General features: G+C 45.0%; 1 protein-coding gene across 11 annotated transcripts in view; it reads left to right on the top strand.

Annotated features, from left to right (window-relative positions):
- Window positions 1-16,447, top strand: part of MEIOB (meiosis specific with OB-fold) — a 29,157-nt gene extending 12,710 nt beyond the window's left edge. For 9 of the 11 annotated variants that reach the window (XM_059155391.1, XM_059155398.1, XM_059155401.1 and 6 more), the window contains 8 exons: window positions 642-742; window positions 1,606-1,658; window positions 1,751-1,846; window positions 7,146-7,247; window positions 8,380-8,533; window positions 11,254-11,437; window positions 12,159-12,245; window positions 16,060-16,447. In XM_059155391.1, the coding sequence (XP_059011374.1) occupies window positions 642-742; window positions 1,606-1,658; window positions 1,751-1,846; window positions 7,146-7,247; window positions 8,380-8,533; window positions 11,254-11,437; window positions 12,159-12,245; window positions 16,060-16,170 (888 nt within the window). In that variant the 3' untranslated portion in view covers window positions 16,171-16,447. The other 2 variants (XM_059155396.1, XM_059155397.1) reach the window with 2 other exon arrangements.
- Window positions 16,448-18,341: the final 1,894 nt, after the last annotated feature.

Genomic DNA, 18,341 nt, shown 5'->3' on the forward strand with positions numbered 1-18,341 from the left:
GAGGACGCGCAGGCCTGGGAAGACAGAGTTGTTTCGGTTGCGTGTACTCCACGCCAAGCTCTGTGCTGAGCCATGGGCGTCACAGATGTTGGATATATATTTTCCATCCTCAGACCACCTAGATGCCGCACGGGCTTATCGTGGAGCACTGTTTTTGACATGTTGAAAACACTCCACAGTCTGAACTCAAAGCACATGTTTCTGTGTCTCCCTTTAGTCAAAATGTGTAAACTTACAACGTCAGCTAAATATACCTACGTTAGAGATAGAAGATGCTTTTAAAACCTTCACATATATATATATATTTTAGTGTTTCTTGCTATTTTAATTCTTTTTTTAAAAGATTTTATTTATTTATTTGACAGACAGAGATCACAAGTAGGCAGAGAGGCAGGCAGAGAAAGAGGGAGAAGCAGGCTCCCTGCAGAGCAGAGAGCTTGATGTGGGGCTCGATCCCAGGACTCTGGGATCATGACCTGAGCTGAAGGCAGAGGCTTAATCCACTGAGCCACCCAGGCGCCCCTATTTTAATTCTTTTAATTTGCTGTTTAAAGGGTAAATATTTGAATGTTTCCATCAATAAACATTTTTGTACCTCTACAACTGTAGGTGGAGAATAATGACTTCTTTCCATTTCTAAGGTTGGAGAGCCAAAACACTTTACAACTTCAGACCGGAGGAAAGGCCAGAGGTGTGAGGTGAAGCTCTATGATGAGACAGAGTCTTCTTTTGCAATGATATGGTAACCTCCCACATCTGTTCCAGACCGTAAAATCCCTGCTATTAGCACCGAGACAGAATATTTTTATTTTATGAGAAAGATGATGGATTTCATAGTAGGAGAGGAGTAACGATGGAGGAGAAGTAATTATTAAAAAGGAAACTGTGCTATTATATATTGAGTGCTACAGTCTGTGCTGTAAGATCACCTTAAAATGAGCTCTGTGGACAGCACGGGATTATTTGGACAGACTCCACTGTGACTGGTTCATTCCTGTCCTCTGCTTTATAGCAGTCAGTGATTCATTAGGTCCCATGGTAATAAACCAGCCGGATTCTGTGTGATTGCTTGGGTAGCGCCCTGGAATCAGGCCACAGGAAGGTGTTTTGTCCCCAGCTGTGCCCTCAAGCACCGCAGGGTAGAACATGGCGTTGCTCTGACTCTAGATGCCCGGGCACCAAAGAAAACACTGAGTTTGAAATAGGCCTTCAACCCGTCAAGTGCCCTGAACAGCTAGCCAGTGCGGGCCTCTGTTAATGGTCAGACAGAGTGGCTGTACAAGCTTCAGATTTGTAGTCCCTCAGTTCTACCAGCCTGTGATGACTGAAGTAGTGAGGAAAGAAGGAGCTGAGGGGGCAGAAGTAGTCAAAGATGAGTAGTGTCCGGGGAAAGGACTTAACACGTGAACATGAAATGCCCTTTGTAATAGACAGTGAATCCTGCAAATCTCAGGGGATGCCAGTGTCCTTCACTGTCGCTTTGACAACCTGGTAGTTGTTAACTGCAGCCATTCAAACGTTCTGTTTTTGGCAAACAATGTGATCACTGCCGGGTTTTCTCTAATGTATTCATTTTTTTTTTTACTTCCTTTTAAAAATATGCAGTTGGGATAATGAATCTATCCTGGTTGCACAGAGCTGGGTGCCACGAGACACAGGTACGGTACCACAATGATTGCACTTGCTGTTTATCGTGTTTTATACCCCCTTTCACATAAAAGTTGTAAAATGGCTTTTTCCCCCCAAACAGTGATATTTGCCTCAGATGTAAGAATAAGTTTTGACAAATTTCGGAACTGCATGACGGCAACTGTAATCTCAAAAACCATTATTACGACTAATCCAGGTAACAGGCTATCTGCAATATTGTGTCCCTTTGGAAATGACTGTGTCACACATTTCAATGTTTGTGCAGTGTATTTAAGAATAAAAACAAGGGGGTCGCCTGGGTGGCTCAGTCAGTTGGGCATCTGACTCTGCCTAGAGTCATGGTCTCTGGGTTGTGGGATTGGCCCCAGTTGGGCCTGGAGTCTACTTAGGATTCTCCCCTCTCCTTCTCCCCCTCCCCGCTCACTTACACGTGCATGTCTACACACTCTTTCTCTAAAAAAAAAAAAAAAGAAAAGAAAACAATTCTTTGATTTCATTTGAATTAAAAGTGAAAGTTGCTTTATATGCTTTACATTTATATTTCTTTAGAGTTTTTTTTTAGATTTTATTATTTGTCAGAGAGAGAGAGAGAGAGAGCACACAGGCAGGGGAATGGCAGGTAGAGGGAGAAGCGAGCTCCCTGCTGAGCAAGGAGCCTGATGTGGGACTTAATCCCAGGACCCTGGGATCATGACTGGAATTGAAGCAGACGGAAAACCAACTGAGCCCCCCAGGTGTTCCTTTACATTTATATTTCTTAAGCTTACAGTGAGCTATATCTTTGATGTCCTTACTAATGAAAAGAAATGTAAAAAACGAAACTCATTTTTACTTTATTTTTTTTAAAGATATTTATTTATTTATTTGAGAGACAGAAAGAAAGAGCATGAGCAGGGGGAAAGGGCAGAGGCAGAGGGAGAAGCTGAGTCCTGCTGAATACGGAGCCCGACACAGGACTTGATCCCTGAAGCCTGGGATCATGACCTGACCTGAAGGCAGACTTTTAACCAACTGAGCCACCCAGGCACCCCCAGACTCATTTTTAAAGCAGCACTCTTGGTGATGATTCTGGAGAGATCAGTGTAATTGATTGGATCACCTAAATTATTGACTATTTAAGTTTTTTAAAAATTTATTTGTCGGAGAGAGAGAGCGCACAAGCAGGGGAGTGGCAGGCAGAGGCAGAGAGAAAAGCAGGCCACCCGCTGAGCAGGGAGCCTGATGCGGGACTCGATCCCAGGATCTTGGGATCATGACCAGAGCTGAAGGCAGTTGCCCAACCAACTGAGCCACCCAGGTGCCCCAGTTATCGACTATTTTAAAAATAAATTCACTTTTACTATATTCAGATAACTTAGTACTAGAGCTCCAAGAACATACACGTCACATGATTAGTTTATCACATAACAAAACACCCAGAAGGCCCACTGGAGTGGTTGTTGAAAGAAGTTATAGCTTGTGTCAGCATGCAGTCCGGGGAGCAAGGTCTTGGGAGATGTGAGAAGTTGGTGCCCTCGAGTATCCTTGTGGTCCTCTGTACTATGGATAGAGAGGTGAGTCCAGCACCCTGGAAGAGTGCAGAATTCCCAGAGATGAAATGGTTCCTCCCAACTCAGGAAGCTGGGACTGCCGTAGTGGGTCACTTCTGGCAGTAGCACCCTCTGCTGGCTGCTAACAAAGCACCAACAGTGACTAGTACAGTATTGTACTGTACTGTATTGTATAGATTTTATTTATTTGATAGAGAGCGAGCGGATGGCCACGAGCAGGGGAGAGGAGAAGAGGGAGAAGGAGAAGCAGACTTCCCACTGAGCAAGGAGCCTGATATAGGACTTGATCCCAGGACCCTGAGATTATGACCTGGGCCAAAGGCAGATGCTTAACTGACTGATCCAGCCAGGCGCCCCTACAGTGACTGAGAATTACAAAGCAATTCTGTCTTTGACCAACCATTATCAGAATTTTTTCAAGTAGCAGCGCTGTTAGATTCGACATAAAATGATAAGACTGTGCTGCATACGTGTGCTGGACTTTGTGCGTCCTCCCGAACACCGTGTCCCTAAAGGTGGCATTGTGGAAGGTGACTTGACATGGATGTGCTGTGTTCAGGGCATTGGCCTGGGGGCCAGTGGCAAAACAAAAATATCTCTGCGCACATGAAGCTCACATTCTAGCAGGAGAGACACAGATGATAAATGGTAAAGATAACACATCTGTGAATTATGATACTGAAGGAGAAAAAGAGGAACAGGGTCAGCAGAGTCCAGGGCGGGTTGCACTTTACAGAGGGTGGTCAGGTAGGCCTCCTTGGGAAGGTGACATTTGAGCAAAGACGTGTTGAGACAGTGGGGGGTTAACCACAGGAAAGAGCATGAGGCTGTTAGTACTGGAACAGCCAGTGCAAAGGCCCAGTGGTTGGCATGTGCCTGTGTGAGGGCAGAACAGCAAGGAGGCCAGTGTGGCTGGAGTATGTGGAGCACAGGCAGAAGGAGGAATCAAGGTCAGAAGAGAAGACTGGGTATCAAGAAGGCCTTAAAGGCTAATGAAAGGATGTTGGCTTTTATTCTGTAGCAAAGGGTTTGGAACAGAGCAGTGACATTTTCTAAGCACTGAAAGGATCACTTTAGCTACTTTGTTATAAATTGATGATAACGCAACCACAATCTATTCTCAACATTTAGGAGAAGAATGCTACTCTTCAATTCCTTTTTTTTAAGGGTGTACAATGGTTTATTATTTTTAATAACTTATTAACAGTTTTATAGTATTATATAGAGTACTGTCAATGATTTAAAAGTCCCCATCTTCTGAGTGTAAATTTGGCCTGGGATAATTTTTATTTATTTATTTATTTATTAAAAAGATTTATTTATTTATTTATGAGACAGAGAGATCACAAGTAGACAGAGAGGCAGGCAGAGAGAGAGAGAAGCAGGCTCCCTGCTGAGCAGAGAGCCCGACATGGGACTCGATCCCAGGACCCCGAGATCATGACCCGAGCCAAAGACAGCAGCTTAACCCACTAAGCCACCCCGGCACCCCGGCCTGGGATAATTTTTAAAAGCAAGTTAGATTCTAGGGGCACCTGGGTGGCTCAGTGCCTGCCTCTTTGCCTACTTGTGATATCTGTCTGTCAAATAAATAAATAAAATCTTTAAAAAAAAAAAAAAAGAAAGTTAGATTCTAAAAGTCTGTTGTGGGGGTGCCTGGGTGGCTCAGTGAGTTGAGCCTCTGCCTTCGGCTCAGTTCATGATCTCAGGGTCCTGGGATTGAGCCCCACATCGGGCTCTCTGCTTGTTGGGGAGCCTGCTTCCCTCTCTCTCTCTGCTGCTCTGCCTACTTGTGATATCTGTCTGTCAAGTAAATATATTTAAAAACAATAAAAGTCTGTTGGAAGTAGGATGATTGTGTCAATAACTCAGGGCTAAGTTAATGAAACATATTCAGTGGATATTGTCTGTTTGGTTCTGGACACAGCCTGAAAGGGAAGTGTCAAAGTGTTTGGGCAATGCCAACAGCAGTAGAGTAAGTGCCTGCTTCTCAGAGTGACAAAGGAGAGTGCTTACAAGTGTGCGTGAATTTTATTTATTTATTTATTTATTTATTTATTTATTTATTTATCTGACAGAGATCATAAGTAGGCAGAGAGGCAGGCGGGGTGGGGGGGAAGCAGGCTCCCTGCTGAGCAGAGAGCCCACAATTGTGCGTGAATTTTTTTAAAAAGTTTTTATTTATTTATTTGTTAGAGAAAGAGGGTGGAGAGAAAGGAAAAGCAGGGGGAGCAGCAGGCAGAGGGAGAAGCAGGCTCCCCGCTGAGCAGGGAGCCTAATGTGGGACTCCATCCCAGGACCCCGGGATCATGGCCTGAGCCGAAGAAGAAAAAGAGGAACAGGGTCAGCAGAGTCCAGGGCGGGTTGCACTTTACAAAGAGTGTAAAGCTGAAGGCAGACGCCTAACTGACTGAGCCACCCAGGTGTCCCAGGGTGCGAGAATTTTAGCGTGCTTCTTTAAATCGGCCTTATCTGTCGCTTCTTTGTCTGCACCCAACAAGTACAAAGTAAAAACCTCTAATGGCTTAAGCTTTCATCCTGGCTTCCCTTATGGCTTCCTCTGCCCTGAGAGTGTCCATCAGGCAGGCCTGGATAGCCCTGTCGTCAGGAGGGACCTTTACAGCAGTGCTTGAGGGAAGCCTGGCACTTTGATTTCCGTGGCTTCACTGCAGCGCCGGCTCCTGCCTGGTGTGCAGCGCTCCCGCCAGTGTTTCAGAAGCATCCGGTTGTTCATTCACTCATTAGTTTACCAATATCTGTCGAATGCCTTTTATTTGCTAAGTACTGAGATAACATGTGTCCTTCCTGGCACAAGGCAAGCCGTGATGGGTAGATGGCCAGGGACAGTTGCTGGAACTACAGAGCTGAAGAGGCAGCCCCTGCTCACGAGGGGCTTCGGTCTCGTTATGTGAAAGAACAGTGTTTAGACTCGGGGTTAAATGCAAGTGAGGAGGAAGCGCCTGCCTCTGCCCCAGGGGTCAGGGACCCAAGGGGCCAGGGGTCCAAGCAGGAGCATGTTTGTAGAATGTTGGAGTACGAGGGAAGGCTGAAAGGCCACTAAGTGTTGGAGGCTGAGGGGGCTTGAGGTTGAAGGATGTCAGAGTCACGTGGGGGTCCTTTTTCCAAATCACAATCTTGCCTGTGGACACACCCTCTGACTGTTCCTGAGAATACCTGTGTCCTGAGGCAAGCAGCAAGGCTTTCAAATACATTTAAATTTTTTTCTTCCTGCTTAAAAAAGAAATACATATAAAATTCAGAAAATATGTAATAGCAAAAAGGGAAAACAATAAGCCCCTATAATCTCACCATCTTATAAGAGAATTGTTTCTCTTCCAGTTACTTTTGCATTCCTGTATTTATTTATGCCTTTTCAATTGAAAGGAAATTACACACAGCACTGTATAAGCTGCTCTTTAACAATACCTGCTGTGTGTCTCTTGGTTTAGTAGACTACTGTGTCACATTGCTCATTGGCTGCATCATGTTCGATTTGACCGTGTTTTCATACATCTTCACTTTTACCATTAAAAATAATATTGGAGGGTGCCTAGGGTCTGACTCTTGATTTTGGCTCAGGTCTTAATCTCAGGATCATGAGGTCACGCCCTGCCTCTGGCTCCATGCTCAACGTGGAGTCTGCTTGAGATTCTCTAAATACATAAATAAATTCATAAATAAATAAATAAATAAAATCTTGGGGTGTCTGGATGGCTCGGTCAGTTGAGCATCCAGCTCTCCGTTTCAGCTCAGGTCGTGATCAGGGTCCTTGGATGGAGCCCCATGTTGGGCTCTGCACTTAGTGGGGAGTCTGCTTGGGGCTCTCTTTCTCTCCCTCTGCCCCTCCCCTCTGCTTACATGTGTGCTCTCTCTCTCAAATAAAGAAATCTTTAAAAAAAATGTAATCAGTTGCTTTTCATTTATATTATGCATCTTATTTTTAAGATACCCCAGAAGCTAACATCCTGTTGAATTTTATAAGAGAAAATAAAGAAACAAATCCTCTGGATGCTGAAATGGACAGTTACTTGAGAGAATCCGTAAATTGTAAGTGACCTTTAAATTATTTTTTTGTCTCACATAGTAGAAGATACCATATTCTTATCCTGTAACTGCTATATTTCCACTTTCTAAAAGGCTATTTAAAACTTTTAGAAGTTTTGGGGCACCTGGGTGGCTCAGTCAGTTGGGCATTGATTCTTGGTTTTGGCTTCGGTCGTGATCTTGGGGTTGTAGGATTGGGCCCTGGGTGGCGCCCTGCTCAGTACGGAGTCTGCTCAGGATTCTCTGCTCCTCCCTCTGCCCCCACACGCTCTCACTCTCTCTGGGATAAATAAATAATTTTTAGAGGTTTCTATAACCTTTTTCCAATCTAATGGAAGTTAAAAAAAATGAGCTGACTGCCATTTTCTTACTGATTTTTTTAAAAAGATTTTATTTATTTGACAGAGAGAGAGAAATCACAAGTAGGCAGAGAGGCAGGCAGAGAGAGAGAGAGGGGAGGAAGCAGGCTCCCTGCAGAGCAAAGAGCCCCATGCGGGGCTTGATCCCAGGACCCTGGGATCATGACCTGAGCCAAAGTCGAGGCTTTAACCCACTGAGTCACCCAGGCGTCTCTTACTGATTTTTAAGAATTATTTATATATTCTGGATATGAGTCCTTTGTCTCCTTTAAAGACTGCTGGCATCCCCCACGCTGAGGCTTGCCTTCCCACTCTTTTCATGGCATCTTCTGATGACCAGAAAGTCTCTATTGACATAAAATGAATTAAATTTATCATTCTTTCCCTTTTTTTGCTTATTATTTTTGGCTGTTATGTCCATTTATATAATCAGTCTTAATACAGCAAATGTAATAATTTTTCTGTTACTTAACTGAAGCTATTACATGTTCTCATTTTTTAAAAATTTCATTTATTTATTTGACAGAGAGAGACACAGCAAGAGAGGGAACACAAGCAAGGGGAGTGGGAGAAGGAGAAGCAGGTTTACCCCAGAGCGGGGAGCCTGATGCAGGGTTTGATCCCAGGACCTTGCAATCAGGACCTGAGCCAAAGGCAGACGCTTAATGACTGAGCCACCCAGGCAGCCCTAAACTTTATAGTTTTTCTATTTAGATATAATCCTTTGGAATCCTTAGAATATATAGAGAGCTGTGATAACTTCTTTTTATTTTCAGTAAATACAATAGTTGATGTCTACACAGTTGAGCAATTAAAGGTAAAAGCTTCGAAGAACGAAGGGAAGGCTGACCCTTTCTATGGCATTCTTTATGCTTACATTTCTATGCTGAATATTGATGATGACGCCATGACAGTAGTTCGACACCAATGGTGAGCAGCCCGTATTGTCAGCAAGCTGCTTCTTGTAAGAAATGAAGACCAACTATTGTTAGTAAATGTTAATCTCTATAAAAGTTAAAGCTGTTCTTTGGCATAACAGTTATTATGTATGCTATTTTTTATTTTGTTTTTATTTTTTATTTTTTAATTTTTATTTTTTCTAAGATTTTTATTTATTTATTTGACAGAGACAGATACAGTGAGAGGGAACACAAGCAGGGGGAATGGGAGAGGGAGAAGCAGGCTTCCTTCTGAGGAAGGACTCTGGGATCATAACCTGAGCTGAAGGCAGGTGCTTAATGACTGAGCCACCCAGATGTCCCAGTTGTTATATATTTTAAATAATGTATAAATAAATAACCCATTCAAAGGTTACAGTTACTTTTCAAAGTAATATTTGATTTGCTGTGTTTCTGTAATCCTAAAATATGAAGATATAATGGTGCCAGAAACTTTTTTTTTGAAAGATTTTGTTTATTTATTACAGAGAGAGAGAGAGAGAAAGAGAGAGAGAGAGCATGAGCTGGGAGAGGGGGAAGGGCAGAAGTAGACTCCCTGCTGAGCAGGGACCTCCTGAGCCCAGGACCCTGGGATCATGACCTGAGTTGAAAGTAGAAGCATAACCAACTGAGCTCCCCAGACACCCCTGCTTCCGGAAAGTTTTAAGTGAGATGACAAACTGTTGTTTTATAATATATTAGAATATTATTTTGGTTACTGTGTCCTATAGCAATGCAAGGGACAGCATTTATTTATTTATTTTTTAAATTTTATTTATTTATTTGACAGACAGAGATCACGAGTAGGCAGAGATGCAGGCAGAGCGAGAGGAAGGGAAGCAGGCTCCCCACCGAGCAGAGAGCCTAATGTGATGCAGGGCTCCATCCCAGGACCCTGAGCCACCCAAGGGCCCCCAAGGGACAGCATTTAAAAACAACTATTTTGGGGTGCCTGGGTGGCTCAGTGGGTTAAAGCCTCTGCCTTCGGCTCGGGTCATGATCCCAGGGTCCTGGGATCGAGCCCCGCATCGGGCTCTCTGCTCCACAGGGAGCCTGCTTCCTCCCCCCTCTCTCTCTGCCTACCTCTCTACCTACTTGTGATTTCTCTCTCTCTGTCAAATTAAAAAAAAAAAAAATCTTAAAAAAAAAAAAAAAAAGGGCGCCTGGGTGGCTCAGTGGGTTAAGCCGCTGCCTTCGGCTCAGGTCATGATCTCGGGGTCCTGGGATCGAGTCTCGCATCGGGCTCTCTGCTTGGCAGGGAGCCTGATTCCCTCTCTCTCTCTCTCTGCCTGCCTCTCCATCTACTTGTGATTTCTCTCTGTCAAATAAGTAAATAAAAATCTTTAAAAAAAAAAAAAAAACCAACTATTTTCAGGGGCACCTGGGTGGCTCAGTGGGTTAAGCCTCTGCCTTTGGCTCAGATCCGTGATCTCAGGGTTCTGGGATCGAGCCCCACATCGGGCTCTCTGCTTAGTGGGGAGCCAGCTCCACTCCCACCCACCCCGCCTCTGCCTGCCTCTCTGCCTACTTGTGGTCTGTGTCTGTCAAATAAATAAATAAAATCTTTAAAAACAAACAGAACAAAAAGAAATTTCACCACATTGACCTGCAGTCGTGCATGTGTGTGTGTGTGGGGGGGGGTTCTATAGGGTTTTATCACATGTGTGGGTTTGTGTATCTACCACCATAGTCAAGATACTGACCTGTGGATTTTGAAAATACTTTATGATTTGCTATTAAAATTGAAAAAGACCAAAGCGGAGGCTGCTGTATTTAGTTTAGTGTTTAGTTTTTGAAGAACATTTTTCAAAAACTTTTGAAAAACTTATTGTCTCCCTAATTTCTTCCTATGTCTTTAATATTGATATCTGAGGAAAAGCATCTGAAATTTACCTTAAAAGTGATCTGAGCCTAGACAGGAAAGCACTATCTTCAGATCACACCCTCTAGTCTTTCTGTCCAAATTGGGTAAAGTAAGACCTGCCTCAAAACCTGAAATGACGTGTCATCATGGCTTAGAGAGAGAAGATTGCGTCACTAGCAGAACAAGAGCATTCTGGATGTGAACCTGACCCTCCCTAGGATTTTTCTGTTGAGGTCCCCGATGCCTAACACAGAAGCATAGAGTGAGCCTTCATGGAACTTGGGTTTTCTGGGCACGAGACAGGATTCTTCCCTCAAAGCCCTGAGCTGGGGAGACCAGGCGGACCTACCCCTAGTAGGGAGGAATAGGACAGCACAGGATAGAGGTGTGGGGCTCCCGCTGTTTAGAGCTGGGAAGGGGTGAAGGAAAGGAGCCTTAGCAGGGGCAGGGTGGGAGGCAGGGCGGTAAAATGGAATTGATTGCACGTTGTGATGTTCCTTATTTCATGTATCTGTCTGGTATCCTGCGCTGTGCTGAACACTCTGAAGTTACTCTGACTTAGACTTTTTTTTTAAGATTTTACTTCTTTATTTGACAGAGAGAGAGATCAAAAGTAGGCAGAGAGAGGGGGAAGCAAGTTCCCTGCTGACTAGTGAGCCCGATGAGGGGCTCGATACCAGGATTCTGAGATCATGACCTGAGCCGAAGGCAGAGGCTTTAACCCACTGGGCCACCCACGCCCCCAATATAACTGATTACGACTTATAAAGGAGTGCGGTTCTTCTGCTGGAGATCAGGTTGGTCATTTATGGCCTTTACATTTTATCCTTGTCTCTGTTTCTTTTCAGCTCAGGCTGTGGTTATGTTATAAATGAAGTATCCAGCACTTGTACTGCTTGCAACAAAAATTCTTTGGAATTTCGGTCTGTTTTTCTCAGCTTCCACTTGTTGATTGACCTCACGGACCACACAGGTACCCTCCAGGCCTGCAGTCTCACAGGACGGGTTGCTGAGGAGACTTTAGGCTGCACCGTAAGTGACAGAAAGGAAGACATGTTTTGAAATAATTCCAAAGTGAGTTCTCTTCCCCCCAAGTATAGGTTATTTCGGTGAACAGTCGGTAGAAATTAAGTCATTCATAAAGAGGTCTGGGAAAAAAACTCAAGCCTGATTTAAACATGCGTTGTTTTCGTGAACAAATAATTGCATGTCGTATGTTCAGATGACAGCTGATACTGCTGTTGGGGACAGCGGCCGGGGCTGTTGACTGTGGGGCAGAAAGAAGATGTTTTCTATAGTCGAGTAACAGTGTGCGTGCAGAGCACATTAGAGATGCTGATGTGTTGAGGCAGAAGAAGGGTCTGGGGATGCTTCACCAGCCTGCTGGAGGAAGTCACCCCGTAGGGAGTCAGAACACACACAGTGCTGTCCTCCGTCAGGGCTGCAGCTGACACCTGGTGTGTGCACTCAATGACAGGCTCTTGGTTTTTCTATTAGTGCCAGCTCGTGTGGTTTGCTAAGATTAGCCCCCAGCCCCACCAGTGTCAGGTTTTTAAGGGGAGTTTTCTGGGCTCAGCCACCTGACTGGTGTCAGAGATTCAGCTCGGAGACTTTCTGACCTTATCTCCTCCATGAAGACAACTGAGCTGAAATTACTAAAAGCAAAATTCCATTTTAGTGCACAAAGCCAGGTTTCACATTGTTAAGAGGAGTTATTTATACGGATTTGGAAATATTTGTCTGTTTTAACCAGGTGAATGAGTTTCTTGCAATGACGGATGAACAGAAAACAGCACTGAAGTGGCAATTTCTTCTGGAAAGAAGCAAAATTTATTTAAAAGTTAGTGTATTTTACAGCATTATATTATTCTATATATTCAAGTAATAAGAAAATCCTAGAGTATGACCTAATAAACTAGGGAATTTATTACTTTTAATAATGTCCATTCCCAGATATGCAGAAGACTCTGGCTAATGTGGGAACAATGCAAGTAATTAGGTGTTTGTTTGCTTGTTTCATGTACTATCAAGGGATTCCACATGACACCAAAAGAATAGACCAACATGGGCGTCTGGCTGACTCATTTGGTGGAGCATGTGACTCTTTAAAAAATTTTTAAAGTTTAAAATTAATTAATTAATATATAATATTTGTTTCAGGGGTACACGTCTGTGATTCATCAGTCTTACGTAACCTGCAGTGCTCACCACAACACATGCCCTCCCCAATGTCCATCATCCAGTTAACCCTATCCCTCACCCCAACCTCCAGCAACCCTCAGGTAGCATGTAACTCTTGATCTCAAGGTCATGAGTTCAGGCCCCACCTCCGGTGTAGAGATTACTTAAAAATAAAATCTTGGGGGAAAAATAAAAAGAAATAGACCAACAAAGACAATATCTGTTATATTTTGTCCAAGGAGGACCCTGGGCTGTAGAGTCAAAGCTGGTACCCCACCCCTGTCCCGCCCATGGACCAGTGCTCCTCACCTCAGTGAGTAGCATCAGGTGGCACAGTCACATGTCTGGATGCAGGGGAGAGACAGGCTGGGTCTGAGTCCCAGTTCCACCACTCATCAGCCTCTGTGACCCTCTGGAGCTCTGTGATCCTGCATCTCTAGTCGGAGCCCCACTAACAACACTTCAGCGTGGGAGGGTCACAGAATCTTTCGGATCAAAGGTGTGAAAAGGAAGGAGACAAACTCCTTTGTTTTTGCAAATGCAGAAAATGGAATCCAGGAATGTTGCTACTTACATCAGGTCACAGGTGAAATGGGCTACAGCCTATGCTCTCTCTCCTCCTATCAGTCTCAAGAGAGTTGTATCTGTCGGGACTTACTGCACTAGAACGTGACACTGAGAATAATTTAAAACCTGTTTATGAGCTGACATTCCATTAACCGTCAGCAGTGATGTCATCCCATGCCCATAGCCTCTAGAGAACCATGGTGTGTTCTTCCCAAGAGCGAGAGTGAGAAAGGCAAATGGCATCTTAGTATAATCACGAAAATAGTTGTGATCTCTTGGGTACTCTGCACAGTTTTGGGGAGCACTGTACCCGCTCAGTGGGTACAGTGAGTGTCTCCACACTCAGCCCCTGGACAGCCTTCCGTCCCCCTCCTCCCAGGATAAAGCCTCCAGCACCTCCCAGGGTGGGTCTCCATGACCCTGAACTGCGCTTCTAGACCCGCTATGACTCCACTCCGTGAGAGGACATGGGTCCTGCCGGGGCTCGGGCACTTCCCATCCCTGATCCTCACTGTACCCGCTACAGCTAAGCCTCAGAAACCGCGGTGCCCACTTCCCAGCGCTGCTTTCCATGGGGCCTTAAGCACGTCTGAGCAGGTTGCAGACATGGAGTTACCCATGGACTCCCTGATATTCCTAGCACATTGGTTTGAGGCCTCTTTATTACTAGGCTGGAGGGGGATTGCAGGAACATACCGGATCTCTTCCGCCATTAGCGTGGATCCCTCTGCGTACTGTGTGTCCCGGAGCGGAGTACACTCAGATCTCTGAACAACTTCGCTTCCCTCCAGACAAGAGGTGCCAGTGCTAATGAGTTTGATCAGTTTAAATCCATGGCAGGTTCCTTATAGTTTCCCTAACTTGATCTAAACGTAACAAGAAAGTGCTCTCAAAAAGGGGGACATTGTACCTTTCCAAAGGACTTGTTTAAAGGTGTTTAAGTCAGATTGAATAGATTTTAAGCATATATAAAAGGATTCTATCACAAAATAAAGATCATGTTAATCTACACTTTCAGTTGTTTATTTTTTATAGAATTTAAAAATATATTTTATTTATTTACTTGGCACAGAGAGAGAGAGAGAGAGACCAGAAGCAGGAGGAGCAGCAGAGGCAGAGGGAGAAGCAAGAAGCCTGACACAGACTCGATCCTAGGACCCTGTGATTGCAGCCTGAACCAAAGGCAGACGCTTAACTGACTGAGCCACACAGGCATCCAACAATTTCAATTATTTTAAATCAGTTAAAATAGAACATGTGATTTAAAAAGTAGGAACTCATGTTGTTCTGCTAATATGACAAAAACCAAAGTATTGCTATAGGGATGGGCCATTTTGTATATTTATCATATTTCAATTAAAAACAATGGCTACTGGGGCACCAGTAGTTTAGTCTGTGAAGCGTCTGCCTTCGGCTCAGGTCATGATCTCAGGGTCCTGGGATCGAGTCCCACATTGGGCTCTCTGCTCAGCGGGGAGTCTGCTTCTCCCTCTGCCTTTGTCTCTCCTCCCTGCTCATGCTCTCTGTCTCAAAGAAATAAAATCCTTTAAAAACAAACAAAAAAAACAATGGCTACTTAAAATGGTTCAGTTGGAGGGGTTTCAAAGCAATGTATTTTAGTATCTTTTTTAAATGATTGACTTATTTATTAGAGAGAACATGAGTAGGGGGAGTGGTGGAGGGAGAGAGAGAATCTCAAGAAGACTCCCCTCTGAGTGGAGCTCAAGGCTTCTAGGACCCTGAGATCATGACCTGAGCTGAAACCAAGAGCCTGATGATGCTCAACCAACTGAGCCACCCAGGCGCCCTGGTATTTAATGTTTTAAAACACATGGTGATATAAACACAGGTCCTTGTAAGTCTGATATTAGTGTCAAAGAATGATTTCTGAAAAGAGTAAAACCATGACTCACACAAAAATACAATGAATGTCAAAGATTTAATTCATTAATCAGTGAAGCAACTAGAAAGGGGTTCTTAAAAAACAAATTTAAAAAGATTTGAAAGAGTAGATGCAGAGGCTGACAGCAGTGCTGAACTGGGGCTCTCTGTAGATAGCAAAACCCGCCTCTTCCCCAGGGAGAGCTGACTGTGTCTTAACACAGACAGGATTCCTTTGGATTTCCCTGAGTAGGGGACCAGGACAGGGGCAGAGCCCTGCAGACTGAGGTCACCCTGACTGTAGAGGTGGGGGTGCTCCACTGAAAGACGTACACTATCCTTACCGCCCACCTCGGCCTTTCCGTGTTTCCTGACATTCATCTGTGTTTTCCTGTTAGTCTTTGAAACTATCATGGCCAACTAACATGTCCTTCCACTCTGTATTAAATAAAACATCGGTGAAAGTGCTTTGTTAAATGTCAAGAATAAGACATTGTTCTTAACAAACTGCATTATCACATCCCCAGAGCCTATCAGACTTAGGTGACTACCACAGGTTAACCCTCACAGCTGCTAGTTTGAACACATTTTATTTTTACATTTAAGTCATCTCTATATCCAATGTGGGACTTGAACTCATGACTGGGAGAGTGAGAGTGACATGGTCTTCCAACGGAGCCTAGGCCAGCGTCCCCTTGAACACACTTTATACCCTTCCTTGGTATGTGTTGGATTTGAAACTTCAACTTCCCTACCAAAGAGAAATGTCATGAGAAAAATAACAGATTTTTACAAAATTACCGTCAGGAGCCAGATATGTCATTTCCCTCCCAAACTCCCCCAATGTGAACTCTCTCCCTCGTCTTACAGGGGTCACTAGAATTGACACTCACACCTGCAGAACAGCTCGTCGTAGCTCGTCGTGGTTCTCTCCTGCATTCTCTGCTGCCAGTCACTGGTTTTCAACTTTATATACATAGTGATTTTTAAAATTAACTCCTTGTCTCTCTCTTTTCTCCCTACAGTTTTTTTCATCACACAGAGCGAGGGGCGGATTGAGACTTAGTGTGCTCTCGTGTAAGCTGGCAGACCCTGTTGAGGCAAGTAGGAGCTTGTCTAGGCAAGGAAAATTTTAAAACAAGATACTTTAAACTCTGGACAAGAATATGAGTTTCCATTCTCTTGAGAGTGGAAATAGTTTTGAAAACTATGGATAAAATTGTATTTTGTTCAAAGGTGGTAAAAATGTTTCTATAAATTGTTATTATGTATCCTTCTGGAGCTGGTTAGGGGGTAAGTCTTAAAATCTCTCATCCACCCCAGCTCCTTTCTTAGAAGGCCTTTTGGCTGATTTTGCCCTTTCTTCCCAAGTTGGAAAATGTGTGCAGGAATTAATAAACATGTTCAATCTTCCCCCACAGATATCAGTGATTTCTTAAGCCCATTTCCTCTTTGTCTTACTTCCCTGGGGAAAGATCAGAACCTCCTAGAATGACCTTCCTGGAGCTTGGTGGTGGCTGAGACTGCCTTCCAGGAACTGCTGGGACACAGGCAAGGGCCTCTTGGCGGCTCAGGGTGGGAACAGGGGAAGCCCAAGGCCGCAGGCAGTGCTGGGCAGCAGCTTTGAACCCTGAAGAGCTCTGAGCTTTGCCTTCTCTGATGACACATGTGGCGGCCCAGCACTTGTGAAGACTGGCTGCCATAGGGGTGAGATGTGTGAGTCTGAATCACCTGGGAGGAGACCAGCCTCAAAAGATCTCAGAGTGGCGCCAGTCTGGGACCTGGAAGGGCAGGGCTGCTCCAACAGGACGCCGGCCCCAGCCTCCCTGCACCACATGGGTCCTGGCTGTACCCCGGAGCACTGTGTCAGCCCCACACCGTGGTTTACCAGCACAGTCACTGCTGGCCCACAGTCTGGGAGGTTTGGTGTTTCCAGCACCCACCACAGGAGAAAAGAACAAAAAGTAAGTATCTGAAACTTTTTCACAAAGCTGGTGTTGGGAGATAAATGTGTCAGCAGTGTTGTCTCTGGCTTTTAACATCGGCAGCTGTGTCAGAGGGGCATGAGTGGACCCTAGTGTGTCCAGATTGTGGTAATGAGGCAAGGCACGACTTGACCTAGGTGTGCAGATGGGGGTGCGCCCCATGAAGAGCTTCCTTTCCCCCTCCCCTGGGGCAGGGTATGCGTGTGCTAAGCAAGGTGACTCCAGAAGAGAAGGAAGGTGGCAGAGTGGTGGAGCGGGAGGGTTCAGGCTGCGGAGGAGAGAGAAGTGGGGACCTGCCTGGTCGTCACATTCACACTCTCTGCTGATTAAGCAAGAGCTGGTATCCAAGAGCAGAGGAGACCAGGGAGGACAGCTGGCCCGGGTGGTGTGTCAGGAATGGCTATGCCAGACCTCCTGGTGCCCTGACCTCTGCCAGCAGGTCCCAATGCACCAATGCCTGGACCACAGGTGTTGGTACCAGCTGTGTGGGCTCCTGCCATCTGGGGGCCTCTGTTGCCCAATGGCCTCAGCAGCATAATACAGATGCCTAATATAGGCATTCTCAGATTAGGCTTTTATGTCATACCCAGTGTTCCGCAGCCACAGCTATGGGCCCTAGCAGTGCCGTGAAGGGCTCTGAACAGCCTCTTCACTGCTACCTTGGTGACATCTCAGTCCACCAGCATTTAACCAAGGAAACCCCATGCGCGTACCTGGAGGGGCCCCCCGATTGCTGATTTCATCTGACAGCATAGGAATCTACAAGGCTAGGTGTCAGGCCACACTGAATCCAAGGGGCTTCCCGAGATTAACTTACACATATATGAAATGAAGATGACAGATGGTTGATTTCTAAAATCTGGCTGTAGATTAGCCAGAATTCATGCACTCAGAGGCAATAAAGAAAGAAGCCTACTGTTCCATCACTACAAACTCTGCGAGTCCCTGTCCAGCAGCTCCGCTTGCCGCTGCCCTCCAGGAGCTGCTTTTCCTGTCCTGGCACCTTCCCATCTGCAGGTTTGCTTTGCTTTATGTAAAGAGTGTGCTGACTGGATGATTCTTCCTAATCTACTCGTGGTTGCTTTTGGTAAGGTTCTCCTTTCCTAATTTTGCTGTGCACATGGCAGAATATGTGATACGCTTCACATAAAATTGATTATTTTACCATTTTTAGGTGTACAATTGAATGGCCTTAAATACATTCACAGTGTTGTGCGACCATCACCATATCCATTGCCAGAACTTTTTCATCTTCCCAAACTGACACTCTCTCCCCGTTAGACAATCGCTCTCTATTTCCGCTTCTCCAGTCCCTGCTAACC

Source organism: Mustela lutreola, chromosome 17 (assembly GCF_030435805.1).
Source record: "Mustela lutreola isolate mMusLut2 chromosome 17, mMusLut2.pri, whole genome shotgun sequence".
In the NCBI taxonomy this organism is placed as follows: Eukaryota; Metazoa; Chordata; class Mammalia; order Carnivora; family Mustelidae; genus Mustela; species Mustela lutreola.